This window comes from Trachurus japonicus, chromosome 5, assembly GCF_045865225.1.
Source record: "Trachurus japonicus isolate A0001 chromosome 5, Traja_1.0".
Classification (NCBI taxonomy): Eukaryota; Metazoa; Chordata; class Actinopteri; order Carangiformes; family Carangidae; genus Trachurus; species Trachurus japonicus.
In genome coordinates, this window is record NC_140911.1 from 14,155,935 (window position 1) to 14,174,908 (window position 18,974).

At 40.1% G+C, this 18,974-nt stretch overlaps 1 protein-coding gene across 2 annotated transcripts in view; it reads left to right on the forward strand.

Moving 5' to 3' along the window:
* The window catches only part of cntn6 (contactin 6), a 107,071-nt gene that overhangs the window by 64,735 nt on the left and 23,362 nt on the right, over positions 1-18,974 (forward strand). For both annotated transcript variants that reach the window (XM_085776464.1, XM_085776466.1), the window contains exons 4-12: positions 635-758; positions 980-1,155; positions 3,035-3,130; positions 6,140-6,343; positions 6,881-6,983; positions 7,282-7,466; positions 11,611-11,753; positions 11,968-12,097; positions 12,411-12,561. In XM_085776464.1, the coding sequence (XP_085632590.1) occupies positions 635-758; positions 980-1,155; positions 3,035-3,130; positions 6,140-6,343; positions 6,881-6,983; positions 7,282-7,466; positions 11,611-11,753; positions 11,968-12,097; positions 12,411-12,561 (1,312 nt within the window). The remainder of the gene's footprint in view (positions 1-634; positions 759-979; positions 1,156-3,034; positions 3,131-6,139; positions 6,344-6,880; positions 6,984-7,281; positions 7,467-11,610; positions 11,754-11,967; positions 12,098-12,410; positions 12,562-18,974) is intronic.

Consider the following 18,974-nt stretch of genomic DNA (forward strand, 5'->3'; position numbering starts at 1 on the left):
TTCATAAATAACGATAATAAAAAAAATGGCACTGCCAATGTCAAGCAACATAAACCAGACTTTAGAGGGGAAAAAAAACTCATACTTTCAGTAAATGATCTGGATGTGCCCCAGAATAGGTTCTTCTGTTGCCAATGCCTGATCGGTCCAGCAAGTCCAGTACAAATTGGTTCAATACTTTTTTTTGGTAATCCTGCTCACACATAATCATAACCTCCTTGATGAAGGTAAAAAAAAAAAGATAATTCTTTGTTATTAGAGAAGTCATCTTACCATAAACCTTCATCTGGATATACCGTATATAAATGATCACTATGGTATATGTAACTGCTCTGACTGTGAGAAAGATAATAGACACAGTGACTGGTGTTGTCGACCGCATAGAATATGTCACTTAGCTGTTACACTACAGGGTTATCTTTAGTTAATTGCTCTCTCATCAAAGTGCATTATCTTCCTTGTGACATGTGCATAAGAGGTATATTAAATGCAGAATCCACTCACAGAGCCACGTTGGCAGCTAATTATATGGATGTAGAGTTTATATACAATTTCCTGAATGATTTATTATTGCATTAATTCAGTGTCACTTGCTCAGCATCATTGTACAGCTTTTTTTTTTTTTTTAACACAGAGAATACACGCCATGGTCCTGTCTTCACCCAGGAGCCCAGTGACAGTATTTTCCCACTGAGCACTGACGATAAGCAGGTGTTTATTAATTGCAAAGCGAAGGGAAACCCGCCTCCACACTACAGGTAAGTGTTTGGATTGACCCTCTGACTACAGGGTGAGATTATAGGGTGAACATCATTGATTGCTCTACTGAGCTTTTTATGATAGCTGACTGTTCTACAGTATTGGCTACATTAATATTTAAGTGTGTGGCCATTCATTAGATGTAGGAGAGCAGTTCGTGTGGGATGTTTTCTGGTTCCTTTCCAAATGATTTGAACTTTTTGATTTACTGTATTCAAAGGTGGAAGGTGGATGGCAGGGACATAAACACAGAGTCTGAGCCAAACTACAGTCTCGTAGAGGGTAACCTGCTGATCAGTAACCCTCACGTCATCAATCATGGAGGAGTGTATCAGTGCATCGCCGGCAACGCATTTGGGACTGTTGTCAGCAGAGAGGCAAAAGTCCAGTTTGCATGTGAGTGGACGATTTATTCTTACTTTTGAGTTTTTGTATTATTTAAGAGGCGTAATACTGTGTTGTTTTTAAATTGATTTGTTAGGATATTATGCATGACTGAATTTAGAGCAGGGTGCCAACTAATGGTCGTATTCTTTATAAGCCAGTCAGTTGATTTGATTGGTCTGCACTATAACAAATGTCCGTGACAAATGCTCATAAACAAATATTTTACCTTGTCAGACCAACAGTTCCAAAGATACTCAGTTTGATAAGTAAGTTGTTTTATTTACATGGAAACGTACAAAGCTTTGGAGAATAATAAAAGGTTAAGAGATGAGGAAAACGTTCCACCAGGAGATATACAGTAGCACAGTGTAAACACAAACATCTGAGGAATAGATCAGAATAGAGTGCAACTGGAAAACAGTAAAAAAAAGAAAAAAACTTTATCTTCATCGGTGGCTTAAAACACCCAAGAGAGTCTCCTGATCTGAATCCCGGGGGGAGTCTGTTTCACAGCCTCGGCCCCAGAACAGCAAACACACTGTCCCCTTGTGTTTTCAGTGTTGAGCGAGCAGACCTCACTCGCAGGACCTGAGGGGCCCAGCAGAGGTATAAGGCATTAGTAGTTCAGTGATTTGTTCTGGAGCAAGACTATTGAATCGGATCCTAAATTTGATCAGAAGCCAGAGCGAGGGCATCAGGACTGAGGGGACATGAGAGGGAAATGAAGCCTCAGTGAGACATGTCACTGCAGAGTTTTGGACTAAATGTATCTTGGCTTAGGCAGAGACAAAGACCAGTGCCCTCCATTTAGCCTAAGCAGGAGGACAGAAAAGCATGGACAACCATTTACAACTGCTGGAGGGCATAATTTTTTTGCTGTATTCCTCCAAGCTTATTTTTTGGAAAAAAGTCTTTCTTAATAGTAGCTAACAAGCTGAGATGTTGCAAATGTCAGTTGATCTGATGTGAAAACCACAACATAAGTTTTACTCCAGTTGTCCATCTGTTTTATATCCAGGCATTGGTATCATGGCAGAATATTACGTAAGCTAACGTTGTGTTATTTTGCTAATACTAATAATGTTTCACTTATCATAGATAATTCTATATAGTTGTGTTAAATGCTGAGATGCCATGTGTCAACAACATTTTTTTAATGTTAGCTAGGAAATTAACTTTGAGCCTTTTTTGCACTTCACAATAGTATGTTTGCAGATGGTAAAAGGCTGGAACTCCATTATCCAATATCCATATTTTTTATTTCTGTGTCTTTGAAACCTGATGAATTCAGGTTTGAAATTTAAAGTATGTTTTTCTTGCCATTGGAACAGTTTCTTTAATTACCCTTTTTTTTAGTGGCAACGAGAATAAAAGCATACTGTTGTCACAGCGATGTCTGTGGCTCTCCTCACAGTCACTGCAGATTTTCAGATGCAGGGAATTTATGGTTTACAAGATTTTCTTTGTATGAATTTCCATCAACGTACCTAAGATGCCTGTATGTCTTGCTTTGGTGGTATTTTAATCAAGTGAGGTCTGATTTGACCTCGGCTGATATTTACTTGATCCCTCCTGGGACTTGGTTGGTATTTCTTAGACTTTAGGACTGATACGTCTTCAGCTGTTTATTCTCTCACGCAGCACAGCAGCATTTAATTAAAGGTGAAAGTAATCTCTTAAGCTTGATTGGTGCACCCTTTGCCTGATCTCCTGTGCGTGCTGCGATATTAACCAGGGAATCTTAGCTTTGACTCGTAAGCAATGTGAACAAACAGGGAGCTATCTTGTAGAATGGAACGCCCTTTCCTAAGTATCACCTCTGGGTAAAAGTTATTACATCTGCCAGACCCTGAAAAGTTACATTTTTTTCATTTTATATATTCAACAGTCCTGCAGAACTTCAGCAGAAAATCAAGGAACATGGTGTCGGTGCGAGAGGGTCAAGCTGTGGTTCTGCTCTGTGGCCCTCCACCCCATTATGGAGGTACAGCTCTCTGTCCTAACACTCCCGCATTGTCTGCCGTAGTCTCACACTCCTGCTTGCCTCAGCAATCTTTATTGTTCCTCACCCTGTTGCTTATTATCTCCCTGTAACACTGCTGTGTCTCTTTTGTTTTTATACCTTCCCTCCCTCCACTCTCTGCTGCTCTTCTTTTTCAGACTCTGACATCCTGTTTTCCACTCACTTCTCCTTATCTGTCAGACGGGGAACTTTTTTATGATCAGTCTCCGCTCTACCTGCTCAGACCCATGCCTTCACATCTATAGTTCATAGCCTCACACTTCTTAACCTTGAGCCCACTTTTCTCGCCCATATGATCTGTGACCATGCTGTCATCTATAAAGTCTCCAGTGCTCCACTTCACCAACTGTCAATTTTTTTTCTCTCTCTCCCCGTCGATGTGGGCAGGTTATCTGTGGGTAATAAAGGCTGCTAGTGGCTGCTGTGGCCAGGGGAGCATTTATCCCATGGCACAGCTGTGAGTCGGCTCATGTGTCTGTGCGCTGCTGATTAGCAGACCCTCAAAGTGGTCTGCACTCCTGCAGCCATTCGGTGCCCACCAGCACAATTTCACGCCAGCGTACCAGCCTTTCTCCGCTTCTGTTTCCAGCTGAATCCTGCAGCCACGTGGGATTCCACACTTTAGCAATTTGCCCTCCAGCTTTCCCTCACTCCCTCTTTAAAAGCCTCCATCTCTTTATTTTTCCTCTTAAACAGAGTGTAGTCACACATTTGATGGGATTTGCACCACATGACAATGCTACAGTAGCTTGAGGTGCTTTAAAATTGAAAAAAAAAAGTGCATTTTTTCTGATTATTGGCATTTGGTCTAAATTATGTTAAAGCTTCTTTAATGCTTGTTGGTGCACCACTTGAGGGATACAGTGATCCTTATTAAAAGAGGAATCATCTGAGGCTTCCTTGTGCAATCAATAGGTAAGTGGTCTAAAAGGAGCCGTGCTGAGAGTTAAACTCTGTCAGAGGACATGAGATTATGTGCCTGCTAGTCCTCTGTTGCTGTGAGACTGCAGCTCTTAAACAGAACCCCGTCTCTGATAGTCCCTAATCATGAAAGGTCTGTCAGTTTCTGCCCTGACTTTCCCTGTAATGATTTTAATTCAGTGTGTTTTCCCTCAAGGAAGTGAGTGCTACTTTTTTTGACGTCTGCCCAGTCAATGGGGTTGACCGCAGTATTGTCATCTGTGTGATGCAAGAGGGCTGCACTAATACCCAAGTTTGCCCCTCAATCCCTTCAGACATCTCTCTCCTCTCTCGCTCACCGTCTCTCTTCCTCTCTGTCGGTGTGTGAGTTTTACACTTCTGCATTGACATTCTTATCCCATTCTTTCTGTTCATCATCATTTTGACATGAATCCTGTTTGTTCATGAGTTGGAGATCAAGTAAAAGTGATATTTTTTACAGAATGTAACTGTAAAGTTAGATGATTAGGAACCAAAAAGAGAGCATGTGACCATGCATGCTGACATGTTTTGTGAATTCTATCTTCGCTTTGCTAAATTTACTGCAAAACCAGCCACAGTTCATAGACATCTATTCTCTTTATATCTCTACACTGAAAGGATTTCACGGAAAGAACCAAAACCAATATGATCAGACTCAAAACAGCATCAAAATGTGAGTGTGTTGCTTCAGGTAACTGGGAGACAGACCAAGAAAGCAGGTTTGAGTTAAGTTGAGTCATGACTCTGAGCACTTACAAGATACCAAAACACCACACAGCAGATAGGCTACTCAAAAAAGAATTTACAATTCTGGAGATGTACAAATTCAGTCTTTCTTTTTTTTTCTTTATTGATTATTGCAAGAAACACAAATTGTTGCATTGTGTTGCTGCAATGTTTCACCACGTACAACATATTTACCAAAAGAACCTGCATTGTCTCTCCAGAGCCCATCTGAATTCGAACCCCAGCTGAGCCGATGCACCGGTCCAATTCAATAGAATAAGGGGGCTGTGTTATTTCTCACAGCTGTTGTCCATCTCTCCCTCTCAATACTTTCCAACTTCAATATCCTGTCTGTGGCACTGAGACCTGACCCGGCTCAGTCCTATCCAAGACATAACTCTCTTAAAGCAGATCACAAATATATTGTTGCTGAAATAAGGTGAAACCATTTTCCAAAACAGCTGGACACTGTCGTTGTTTTATTTCAAAAGTTACTCAAAGTTATGAAGTGCAGTCCGGCAGATGGGCGAGGGACTACATTTAGGTGTGGACCACTGTTTTGTGTGCGTATGAATATTCACAGTGTATGTTTAGAGTCCCCACGCCCGGGTTCTGAGCTAACAGCCTTCTTGACATGAGGCTAACTGCCATGCTGTCATCAGAAATATACAGATGAGGGGGTGCTCTGGTGACTGAGTGGTTACAGTGCACGCCATATGGCCTATTGAGCTTTTAGCTGGAAGTTGTTGTATTGATTTCCCCTCGGACATCTACTGCATGTCTACTCCCCACCGTCTCTCCCTATTTCCTGTCTCTCTCCAATGCAATCATTAAAGGCATTAAATGATCCAAAATGATAATTTAAAAAAATAAAGAAATATACAGATGAGCCAAAATGTTATTAAGACTGGAGGATGAAGCAATAATGTGGATTGCCTTATAGCAATGGTAAAGTGAGGGATATATTAGACGGTAAGTTATTTGTAGTCAGTGCGTTGCCTGTGGTAGAAATGGGAAAGCAACACATGTCTAGACCTCACATAAGCAGGCTATGGCTACTCAGGCATTACTTAGCAGGATTATGGAATTTGTTGACAAGAAGAAAAATATTGAATATCAGCAGTCTTATCCCAAGTCATCTTAGATCTACTATATTCATGGCAAATAAATAGAATACCTATTTGTAATTATATATTGTCCCATATGTGTTACAGGTCTTGTCCTTTTAGATTATTTCGGAAAGTGTATCTCCTTTGTGCCTCAATATCCACCGGTCATGATCTTTTGTTTATTTGTTTTCAGAGATCAAATATTCATGGGTTTTCAATGGACAGCGCAGCTTCCTGCAGCAGGATGCTCGACGTTTCATCTCTCAAAGGACGGGCAACTTGTACGTCGCCAAAGTTGAAGCCTCAGACGAGGGGAACTACACGTGCGTGGTGAGAAACATGATGACCAACACCACAGTGTTCAGCTCTCCAACCCCCGTGGTGGTGCGGAGGGACGGTAAGCACACACTCAGTTTTCCTCTGCTGGCTCCTGGTTATCTTGCGCACTGAACTGACACACGCTGTTGAGAGGAGGCGCAGAGATAAATCGCTTGTCTCCACTGTGACACTGTTTTTGCTTTTGCTTACTAGCAAGGTTTCTCCACCACACTAAAAACCTATACGTACAGGGTTATATGTATGAGAGGAGCCCTCTCTATCTGTATGAAGGCACATATTTACATAACCAGAAATGTAGTTTGCACTGACAAAAAGTGCATGCAGACTCACACACCGAGCAAGGAGCCTGCCACACACACTCGACCCCATCAGGACTGTTTATGTGTACCACTTCAGATTTGAGCTGAGGCAGATATGTAATCCAAACTCATCCATCCGCTAAGCCAAACACTGTTGTATACGGCGTCAACACGCGCACTCGCTCTCTGCCAGTGTCATCCGCGCCATGGCTCTTAGATTCAATATGAATTACACAAAACTGCATGTCCATGTTTTGTGTTATGACTGACGTGATTTGCTTTTATCCCTCATGCAGTGGTGATGGGTGAATATGAGCCGAAGATCGAGGTTCAGTTTCCTGACATGCTCCATGTCTCTAAAGGATTATCAGTGAAGCTGGAATGCTTTGCCTTAGGAAAGTAAGTAGATAGATATATAGATAGATAGATAGATAGATAGATAGATAGATAGATAGATAGATAGATAGATAGATAGATAGATAGATAGATAGATAGATAGATAGATAGATAGATAGATAGATAGATAGATAGATAGATAGATAGATAAGCACAGTGCATCTCTATCCCTCACATTGCATTGCCAAAATCTGTGATGTGGACAGACCTCTATTATTACTAATAGACTAGAGAACATGGATGCTCCCGTGTGCAGGAGTATGTGGCCAGCGTGACCTTTTTGTGTGTGTGACCTCTGCAGCCCTGTGCCTTCCATCTCATGGAGAAGAGCTGATGGAAATCCTCTCCCTGGCAAGATTAAAATCAATCACTCCAGTGGGGTTCTGGAAATTCCATATTTTCGCCCAGAGGATGCTGGTGTGTACGAGTGCGTTGCCGAAAACAGCAGAGGACGAAATGTTGCCAGAGGGCAACTTATATTCCACAGTAAGAAACCATGTGTACTTTTGCTTCCTGTCTTTCCTCCCTAATCTTTTTTGTCCTCAATCAATACTCTTTAACATCCAGCACTTAACTACACACAAACATGGCAGCAGTCCTTCTGTGAAGTGCATGCGGGGGCATTTCTTGTGTGAAATATACGAAGTGCTTTATTATCGGTTCTATCTAAAGTAATTGGTTTGTTTTCTCAGTATGAAATAGCCTTATAAAGCCAGGATAATCTGGGCTTTATTTGTGCTCATTATCATTATCTATCTCATGTTAAAGATCTCCCCCAGCACACTGAATAATTCTTTTAACCCAGTGGCTTGAAGTAGAAAATGAGATTACTCATGTGTCAGGGTAGGTTTGTAGATTCAAAAGGAGCTGGCTGGGCTTTGAATTAAGTTATTTGTATGATGTAAGAAAGCGCTGTCTACATCAGTGAATACACGGCTTTCTTCTATAGGCAGAGAGCAGAGAGCTTCCATCTGCTATGGTGCATGTGTGGATACACAACTAATAAAAAAAGATGGATATCAATCTGCAAATTAGGTTTTATGATTTTGGGATTCAGAGACATAGCTTGACTTCAGTGGTGTTAAAATGAGGCTGTAAGTGGTTGTTGACACAAGGCTTTGGCAAGGCAATTTTGTCTGTGTAACACATCTCATACAAAAAATAAATTCAAGGTTGCACACATAATACATACAAAAGGAACGCATTTCAAAAGACAGAAACTGTTATAAAATGAAATTAAACACAAAGTGCTGTGTGAAAAATCATGAGAGAGCATAAACTGTTTAAAGGTCGTCACAGCCCAGTCAAATCCTGTAACCTTCATTTATTCTACCTCCGTTGTGCAAAGAAAACAAAACGCCACTTCTCTAAATTCAATTTCTGACTACAGTATGTTACCAAATTACTTCTGAAGAGGCAGAGAGGATTTATTTTTAAAAAGAAAATCATCAATATCCCTTGGTCTTAAGCTGCTGTTAGGGGTTTTACACCGGCAGGGCTGCGTGTACTTCAGACCAAAAAAAAAAGTTCAGAACCTGAAACATCTGTTCTCAATGGAACCAAAAAATAGTTGTGTTTTCCTCGTCAACCATGACATCATCAGTGGGTGTGTCATATTCTAGGCTGTGAAGACAATCAGGAAGGAGAAGAAGGCAGCAACTGACAATATGGAGAAAAATAATTTGCAATGGTCTGCTGAGGAAACAAAATGTTTGGTAGCGATTTGGGCATTTATAGAATTTTAAGAAAAGCTAGAGAGCAAAACAAAGAGAGAGCAAGTTGTACGCCAAACTTGTGGAAGACATGGCCAAAGCTGGTTTCATTCCAAAGCCAGACCAATAATTAATAAACTTAAAAAACTGAGGAAGAATTACTGAGACAGCAAAAAAGCCATTTTGTCTCTGTTGTATTTACTTCCGCCAGAGTAACGCGGAGAAACGTCCTCCCACATTGGTTCTGTTTAAGCTGGTGTGAACACAGAAAGCACCAAGGTTCTGAGACTAGTAGTAGTCAAATGTCAAACTACCCATTTTACTAATATAATACAACACAATACACACTCCCCCACTGTTGTAGATTCTTATCATTGTGCATACTTTTTAATATTCCTCATATCAGTCAGAACAACCTTGAATGCAGCATTGACTCATTAGAAATCATTCAGATGTTGTGATAAACAATGATGAATAATTGCACGACTGCTCTGTAAAAAAACAGTAAGTTCAGGGTTGTTAAGCAGCGATATTATCCATTGTGTAATTTTGAAGTGGTGAAAATTGCTAGGAAAAGTTATTTTTGAAAATGGACTTTTTATTAGAGCACATATTCCCCACAGGAGAGTTAAGAGAGACGACACCAGCCTTTTTTCTTCACTTTCAGCCAGAACAGAGCATGCATTCCCTCAACACCCTGTTTGGGACCAGATGTTTCACCTTGATTCTGCCGCCTTTATAGCTGTAGTGGACCACATCACATGGGGCAACCATCCAGATACCTCAAAAACATTGTGTAACCTGCTTAAATTCACTTGGACACAGACATGAATCATACCTTTCAACAGCAGATATCACTCTGCCCATTTTGCATTGGAAGTTTGTGTATGTGAATATACAAAGGCAAGTGGCCTCGTCACGAGAACAAGCTGTGTGAGTAGACTGAAACAGAAGAGGCACAGAGAAGGGATTCAAGAGCATTTGTCATTGGAGTAAAATTTGTCTTTTTACTGCTTGGTAACATTTTTGTGAATCAAACAGAGCATGACAGGAAGCCTCACAGGGCAACAGTTATGTTAATGTTCAAATCCCTTAATGTGCTGAAATGAGCTATTTACATCAAGTTTGTCCTGCTCTGAGAATTTCATATTTTTGGTTTTCAGAGAGAGACAGAGGAGAACTTTGTTTGATCCTGTTTATTTTGCTTTTGCTTGTGTTTTGCTGATGGAGCTTCAAGCACACACAGCGATTAGCTTGTTCAGCGCTGTTCTGAAGTGAACCTATCGGGACTATGATGGCTCGGTGCTGAAGAGAAATGTGGGTGTCATCTGCGGAAATTTGGATTTGATTACTTCAGTTTTGCATAATGTTGCCTAATGCAAGCATGTACAAAATGAATATGTAAATGTTGTATTATTGCTAAAGCTTGCACTAGCTTAACTAAAATCTATAACAAGAAATTATAGTACAAGTTGTTATTTCTTCATAATTTATTACAAAAAACTGTGTTTTTATGGTTCAATATTAGTTTTTTTTATGACATTGCATGTTTTAAAGGAGATTAGAGGTGCTACTGTGATTATTGCCACCATGATGGTGTGTCAATTAATACTTAATGAACCATGACCTGTATCCATGTGTGGCCCCACTAGCTTTTTGATACAAAAAAAAAAGTTAACAGCCCAGCCTAAAAGGCCAGTTTGATGGCCATCTGAGGAACCTCTCTGTTTGTCACCTGTTGAGTGCACTTCACCCCTTAAAGTGTAGTCTGTGCATTTTAAGATCAGGAGAGAAACGAGCCGGGCGAGGGTGTAACTGATTGCGCATTCAGGTTTTACATGAAAAATTCTGCCCTCCTGAGAGGCAATAAACTGAAGTAAACAACACAGTTTTATTGAAGAACGAGGTCGTGGTGGGACAGACAACCCACAAAGACATGTGGAAAGCTCCAATGAATTAGTTAACCAAAAATAATGTAATTAATAAAAGCTACACTACTAAAATAGATTCTGAACGTGACATGAATGAAAAATATCTTAAACTTCAGAAGACCAAATAAGGAGCAGACAAGGGTTCATGGTTTTGTACTCATTAAACTTGAACTTTAGAACCAGTGTTAAAATCCCTGTAGGAAGAAATTTTTCTGGTTTTGTTTTTGCTTTTGGAGATATCATCTGCATCATCATCATCATCTGCATCATCATCATCATCATCATCATCATCATCATCAACAACAACAACATTATCGTCATCATCATCAGCCCCTAACCCACTCCTGTCTCTCACTTCCTCTAATTGTGGGACTTGTAATAACAGTTATTTCTTTGAGTTACATTTACTTCTGTCTTTTAGTTTGTTGACCCTTGTTGCTGTAGCCTAATAATACAAGGAGGCCCACGGGTCAGGCTGTATTGTAATTTAATGAGAAAATTTCATTTCTTTTCTGAACTTGGTTATCTGAAATCCCACTGAACTATGCCTACTGCACAATGCACCTTGAGGTCAGTCCCAGGCACTAGCTGTGTAATGAGCTGCTGCCCTAGTAATTCAGGAGCTAATTACACGCAGGCTGTGAATGCAAATTGAATGAAACAAGTAGTGCAAATTTGCCATGGTCTCTCATCTATGTAAATCTGACCCAAAGACTGCAATACCAGTCCAGCTGTCAAAACAATACTTAGATTTACATTGAACACATGTTCCAGCTTTGAGTAACAGAGCTGAGGGGATTTACCTGCTATTTATTGTAAAGCATATTTTAGTTCCATAATGTATATTGTCAGGGAAAAAAATCATTCAATCAATCAAATTAATTATCCATTATACATTTCAGATATTGGTTACATTACATTAAACATGCTATACAATTTTGACATTTTCTGTCAATAAATATTCATATTCATTTGTCTTCCCCACAGATGTTGAACATCTGCAGTGGGTCCAGACCTTGAAAGATGCTCATATGGCAATAGATGCAAATCTGCAGTGGGAATGTAAAGCTATCGGTAAGCCTAGACCTGCATACAAATGGCTGAGGAATGGAGAGCCACTGACAGCTGAGGTAAGACACTACACTAAGAGTTGATATTTACATATTATATCATGCATATTATTACAGTATAAGAATAGGGACATTAATTGTAATTTTATGCAATATTTATGAAATAGATATGCCAGAAACTAATTTTAGAAGTACCATTCACATTGTAAAAAAATGTACTACTATGCAAATGATAAATGTTATCCATCCATCATTGAACTGACCTGATTTTCAGGGTAGGATCCACGTGGAAGCTGGTAAACTGACCATATCCAGGATTAGTCTGTTGGACTCTGGGATGTATCAGTGTGTGGCAGAGAATGAACATGGAGCTGTGTATGCCAGCGCTGAGCTCAAAGTTGTAGGTAAGCACTTTGTTTGCCCTGTATCATTTACAATGAGCTGAACCAGAGGCAAGGCAGAGATGTGCTGTATGTACATTGTGTTGTTCCTGCCTCACATCTGAAAGTAAATACATGAATAAAAACAGACTGAACTGGCTCCTTGCTCAGCCGCAGCCTAGGCTCTGTCATTTTCATAATTCCATTTCATTTCCACTCTGGTGGTGAAATATAATTTTTATAATTGCCGGTGGTGCACTTGACATTTTGGCTGTCGCACAACTGGTGCCTGTCCATAACATCAGCATAATGACCTTAACACGGGTCTGTTCCTCAGCTTCCCCACCTGACTTTACCCGGCGCCCCGTGAAGAAGGCCACGGTGATCCAGCGAGGGGGCGAGGTGGTCTTAGAGTGTCGCCCTCATGCTTCCCCCAGGGCCACAATAACCTGGTGGAGAGGAGGCGAACTGCTAAAGGACAGCAAGAGGTAGGGTATTGTTCTGTATGCACCACTGCTCATGCCACTGTCGGCATCTGTTAAAGGGCTTATTCTTGTGATCATGTTCATTTCTAGGACTCATTGTTATTTATGCTTCAGCCCAAGGGCATTTTTGTATGGAGGACTAAAACTGGCATAAACAACAATAGATAAATAAACAAATAAATAAATGAACAGATTAATTAATATGCCATCAAATGCACCACAAAAGATATTAAAAATAAATACAAACATTAATTAAAAATAAATACAAACATTAATTAAGTAATAAAGTATGACAATAACTGGTATTTTTAAATTTGCTCATGTTCTGTTTATTTACCTATCATATTAATTTTCCTATACGTTCCCATTATTATTTGAATTTCAAATACATTTACTTATTTATCATTTAATTGTTTATCCATTATTATTATCATTATTTCCCTTTTGTTAAAAAAAGAGTTTTCGTGCAGCAAGAAACATATTTAGTAATGCCAGGTCAACACAATAGAGAAGATGACGATGTTGCTTGTCACAGGTTCCAATGTGTTTGTGCCCAGTGCAAGACTTTGATCTGATCTCTTCTCAGCGAATGTATTGATTTTGGCAGCTTCAATCCTCTATATTGTGGAAGTGAAAACAGCCTTGTTTATTAAAAAAAAGTTTTCAGATCAACACTTTATTCTTCACACAGATTTAGACATTGTTTTTTTGGCAGACATGCAGAAGCTTTGACTGATGCCTTTTCAATGGATGTTAGACAGAGGCCGTGATCCTGTGTCTATCAGTTATATATCAAGAGCACGATATGATTTAGCTGTTTGAATCTTCAAAGCTTCCAGCGACCCACAGTTTCACAGCTCTTCAATGCAGTCAAAGTGCTGAATGTCGGACAGACTTCCTGCAGGGTCACCGCTTGTGTAAAAAGCAAGAAAAACAACCTAACTACTAACTTGAGTGGAACTCTGTCTCGGACTACATGACAAACCACACTATTGCATGATTTAAGGTCTGCAGTGAAATCTACAAAACGAAAGACACAGTTTGCAGGATGCACTCTGCCTTCACAGAGATTAATACACACAAAAACAACCAGCAGAGTTGGAGCACAGCATGAGAGCTCCTTTCATTACATCTTTTGTGGAAAAGACAGGGAGGAAACTTTTCAACTCGGTTCAGAAAGACGAAGGCTGAGCTACTGGAACTGCTAAAAGGTTCTAAAAATTTCCAAAAGGTTAACAGAAGGCTTCAATTGAGCAGTCATCAACAGTCAGTGAAAATTGCTTTCCAGTATAAATCCACTTTCAGCACTGTGGGAAAGCTGGTTTGACCATCTCACACGTGGTCCAGGCTCCATAGCTTCCACTGTTGAAATCATTATGCCAGCATGTTAAAATAACATTGGAGCATTTCTTTACTGAGAGGAAGGAAGGGCATGATTGGAAGTCTTGGTGCCCCCCACACAACGTCGCTGTTCAAACTACCTCTACATTATGACGCATACAATTTAAAGTGTTACCTTTGTGTAAAACACCATTAGAAAGCTTTGTCAATCTCGAGCCCTATAATTAACTTAATAGCATCAATCTTCTCTGAGAGCCAGTTGCCTTTGAGCCATTCAGGCAGCATGAACATTGCACGTTGAGAGCATAGACTGTAAAAAGAATGGACGTAGCGTCCGTGACGTCACCCATTGGTTTTGGGGAGTCGTTTTTGTGACTCAAATATGGCGGCCTGAACAGCGCCATGTTGGATTGGCCGGCCGAGAACCCGCCCACTGGCCTCGAAGCAGCTGTCCACGGAGCTGCTCGGACCTGTCACTCAACGTTTCCGCGCTCTAATTGGCCAGAGTTTTAACCTTATAACAGTAAAACGGTAGAGTTAAAAAAAAATTCACCCCCCTCAGAGTGTGTGCGGGGGTAGAAATCGATTGAGACGAAAAAACGTTCTGACACCAGGCTTTTAACATGTTTACTGAGGATGTAAAGTCGGCGATTTTAACATGGGGGTCTATGGGGAATGCTCCCTTCTGACACCAGCCCCCAGAGGAATCCGAGGGGATTGCAGTTTTTTGAACGCGGAAGTGAGCTTCACTTCTCAGACCGACAACTGCCCCCTTGGTTGAGAGTTGCAAATCTTTTTTGATTTTGATTTTGACTGATTTTAACAGAAAGTGTTGTTGTTTTTCTATTGTGTCCTGAGTTACATTCTGTATGCATTCCCTATCCCTAACCTTAACCTAATTTTAGTGTCTGACCTCTAAAATAGCCATTTAAACTTGTGGGGTCAAACATTTGATCTCCACAAAACTGTTGAACCTCATAAGTATAGTGGTCTGGCAATTTTCAGATCATACAACACACACACACAAACAGCAAAATATAAGACTTGTAGTACATTATGCCATTATCTCAACACCCCGATTAGCCATGGTTAAAACAAAACCACTATCATCACTGACCAATATTAGTTCAGCCAGGCACAACTTACCACAGTAGGGAGCATCAGTGGCAGTGAGTCATCTACCTGGCACAGCTGACAAGTCACCTGCTATGAATGAAAAAACAGATTGCTTCTAACCATGCTTGGAAAGAACCAAAATAGTACTTCATATTGAATTTTCTAAACTATAACACACTTACACTGGAGGTAACAGACAGCCCTTTGCTATAGTGTTAAGATATGCTCTATGGTCTATAACTTATCAAAATAAGTCTGTTCTGAGATAAGATGGAGCTGTTTAGCACCTTGCAGGGATCTTGATCTGAAAGTAACCAGACCAGCAATGGCTTGGTTGGACTGGAGAAGAAGTTCAGTATTGGGCTCATCTGCTCGTCCACACCAGTGTCGGTGAAAACTTGGATATTTAGACAATCCACGAGCCAACTGGGATTTGTCCCATGGCCAGCGCACCTGAGTTTTGTTCTTATCTTTTTCTTTGTTACACGCCTCTAGAAACAAAACCTTGGAAGAAATCCTGGAAGGGTGATTTTAGCTGAGGGCTACATATGACACTTTGCAACCTCACATGTATTCATATTCATTTAATTTATTCAACATCAGGTGATACACAATTATATTTGAATCTTTTAAAGGGTGGATTATGTCTCTGTGTGGTAAATGATGTTTATTAAGGTGCTAGAACTAGGAATTTTTTAGTTTAGTGTCTCTTTTTTAACTCTGGGATTCATCCACCTACTCTAGTTTTCTTCTAACAGCTCTTGGGCTTAACCCATTGACCTAAAAGTACACTCTTATACAACTTCAGAAAGTCTCCTAGTTCCTGCAAAGTTTATATTTGTGAAAATACAGTACAAGGTCTCCACCTGACTGCAGAAATATTCTGGTGAACACAGTTGGTCCTGTGGTAACTGAACTCTCTGAACTGATTTTTTTCTCAATCTTCTGTCAGGAAAATTGAGTCGAGTGTGGGATTCTATTGAAGAAAGTTTCTTCTGAATTTCTCAGATTTGCTTCACAAGAAAAAGTTACAAATGGTAAAATCCTTGCTGTAATAGCTGCATCAAGGGCACCTGATATTTCATCGTTTCTTTTTTCAGTGCAAATGCTTATGATGAATCTGAAAGTTTTGCTGGGAATTCATTAGTATGAGCTCTGTATGTGAATGCAAGAAGATGAATCGTGCTAGCTCAAGTTTGCCAGGACGAGACGTCAGCAGAGTTTTAAATAATAATATTTTTTGGTTAATACAGCTTCTGCTCTTTTAATTCAATGCCAAGATATGAGCCAACGATACAAACACATATAATTAAAAGTGTATTTGTGACTCAAATTGGCTTCAACTTTAATCTCACTCTGTTAATTGCAATTATCTCTCTTGACTAGAAAAGTCCCTGTGTCTCAAGAGCTGTTCATTCATAGACTTTAAATTTTTATTTTTTCATGAAGGGCAAATCCGCAGATTCTAAAATTATTTGTGACAATCTGACCAAAATATCCTCTTTCCATTTATTAACACCTTGACATGTGCTGCCTGTTGCATAGCGTTTATGTGTCAGATAAGATGTGAAGTTTATATCTGCTCTCTTGGTGTTTTGTTTTTGTTTTGTTTTTTTGTTTTTTTCCCTTTCTCATTTTCTTGCAGGCTCAGGCTCAGATCAATATGTACAGCCAGCTTTCCATAGACTTTCTGTAACTCACTGCAGCTCCCTCAACATGTGACCGGAGGGATTGATTAGTTATCATATTTTCCATGGGCTAGTCATGAGGAAAGGGAGAAAAATTACCTAGGCATTACCCCGGCTGCACATTTGGACAAGAATAGAAATCCACAGCATGGAACGGAGCCTGTCTACAAAGCAGATAGTTCTTCACGTTTCTATTTGTTTTGCAGCTCATTGCCCCTCAGGTCATGTTCTCAGTGCGCCTCCATCCCTCAGCGCTTGATATTTTTGTCAATAAATCAGCGTAAAGCACCCTGTGTCAGACATGCTCTCTGGATCTCAGCTCAGCCCAAGTGAATACATATTTATTCTTGGGAGCCAATATGAAATTGTTTGATTTTTGAGCTGGCTGCTCTCAGTATTTCTATTTGATTTGCTGAATCCAAAGGTCACAACAGGAGAGCATTATCTGCCTCGTTTATGCATGTGTTTACATGCTTTACAACTTGCCTGTCCACAACTACTTCGCTGAGAGAACTCTTCAGGCTAAAACATGAACTATTCCAGGCTAAAATCTGAACTTTGATAAACAAGGGCTTCATCTCCACACGAGATGTGGGGGGAACGTGAACTCTCGTGTTTTACAATCTGAGTTCTTTTGCCCTCATTTCTCTTTTTTTCTAGCTTACTACCTGAGAGCTGGGTTGATAAAGATGTTGACACACTTACCTAAGCTGTGAAACGCATTCAGAAACAAAGAGGAGGGTACAACAACAACAACAAGTAGTGTTGTGAATACGTTCTCATACAGGCTGCCTTACTTGCCTACATTGGTGGCAGTTATAGGACAACATTCAGCCTGAAAGGAAAACCTGCAGACACCACTCAGGGTTAAAAAAAAAACTAAAGAATATAGAGTGTTTTGTATCAGAAAGTATAAGAAACTAGAAATTATTTCAAGCAGTTAGTGCAACAACAAAGAGAGGTTTCGGTTTACAAAGCTTTCATTTTTCTGCCTCCGAAAGCCAGGGATGGACACATTATGTTTTTGTGTTGTCCATCCTGCCGTCCCAGTAACTCAGGAACACCGTATGGGAATTTTCTTCAAATCTGGATTCAGGGATGAAATGATACGATTTTGGTGGTTTAACGTCAAAGTTTAAGGTCAGAATGACCACACAAAACAGTCTTTAGCCATAATTTAACACGTCAAAAAGTAATCATGACAAAAGTTCACACAAATGGGGCGGTGTTTAGCACAGTTGGTCCCAATGTGTTGAGGCTATAGTCCTCACTGCAGGCGGCCCCGATTCGAATCCCGCATCGAGCAGCCCTATGCTGCGTGTCATTCCCCCCCTCTCTGCCTCCCATTTCCTGTCTCTCTCAACTGTTCTGTCCATTAAAGGCGAAAATGCCCAAAAAAATATACTTAAAGGGACAACGAGGAGTTTGTATTTGGTTATAAAAAAGTCTCACATTAATGTGGATGAATCTATGTTACCCACACTTGTTAATGGCTCCATTTTCGATAAATATATCATTTTGTCTCTATCGTTATTTTGTTATTTTAATTAATGGTGGAAATGCTGGGCGAGCCGACCAGCGTTTCCTTACTTTCGGTTTTGTGGATGCTGCACGGCGGGTCATGATAATAACACCACCGAATCGCCGTTTATGGTCGGAACTACGACGGTATCTGATCGTCTTCGAACCTCTGACTTTCACTCTTGATGAATGAAAACATTCTTGGCAAGGCGTCCGTCTTGCGCTGGTCCAAGAATTTCACCATGCGCACAGAGGCTCATGGTAAATGTAGTACGAAAACACTTTCGCTTTCCAAAACTCCTCGTTGTCCCTTTAAAAAAAAAAAAAAAAAAAAAGTTCACACAAATTGTTTATATTTTATATGAATCTTGATAAAGTGTGATGCCACTTGAAACAAGTCTGAGTGGCAGAGGCACAGAATGCAAAGATGGTAGCCTTGTTAAATTACCATTATTATGGAAAGCACAATTAATAATTGAAAATCATTTTTAATCATGTAACTGTTGCACATGCAATTAAGTCACACGCTGTTCTACCTGAACAACAAAAAGGTCAGCGTTCCTATGTTTAACTGTTACTTTAGTCACGCGTCTTTTAAGCGCTCATCAGACGCCCAGTTTATTTCCCCAGTGAGACATTTTGTCAGGTTAGATGCCTCTTTATGCATATCTCCATCCTATTGCTTCTCGGGAATGGTTTGAAGTGCGTTGATACTATCTCCACATGTTTTGGAGTGATAAGGCTGCAGGT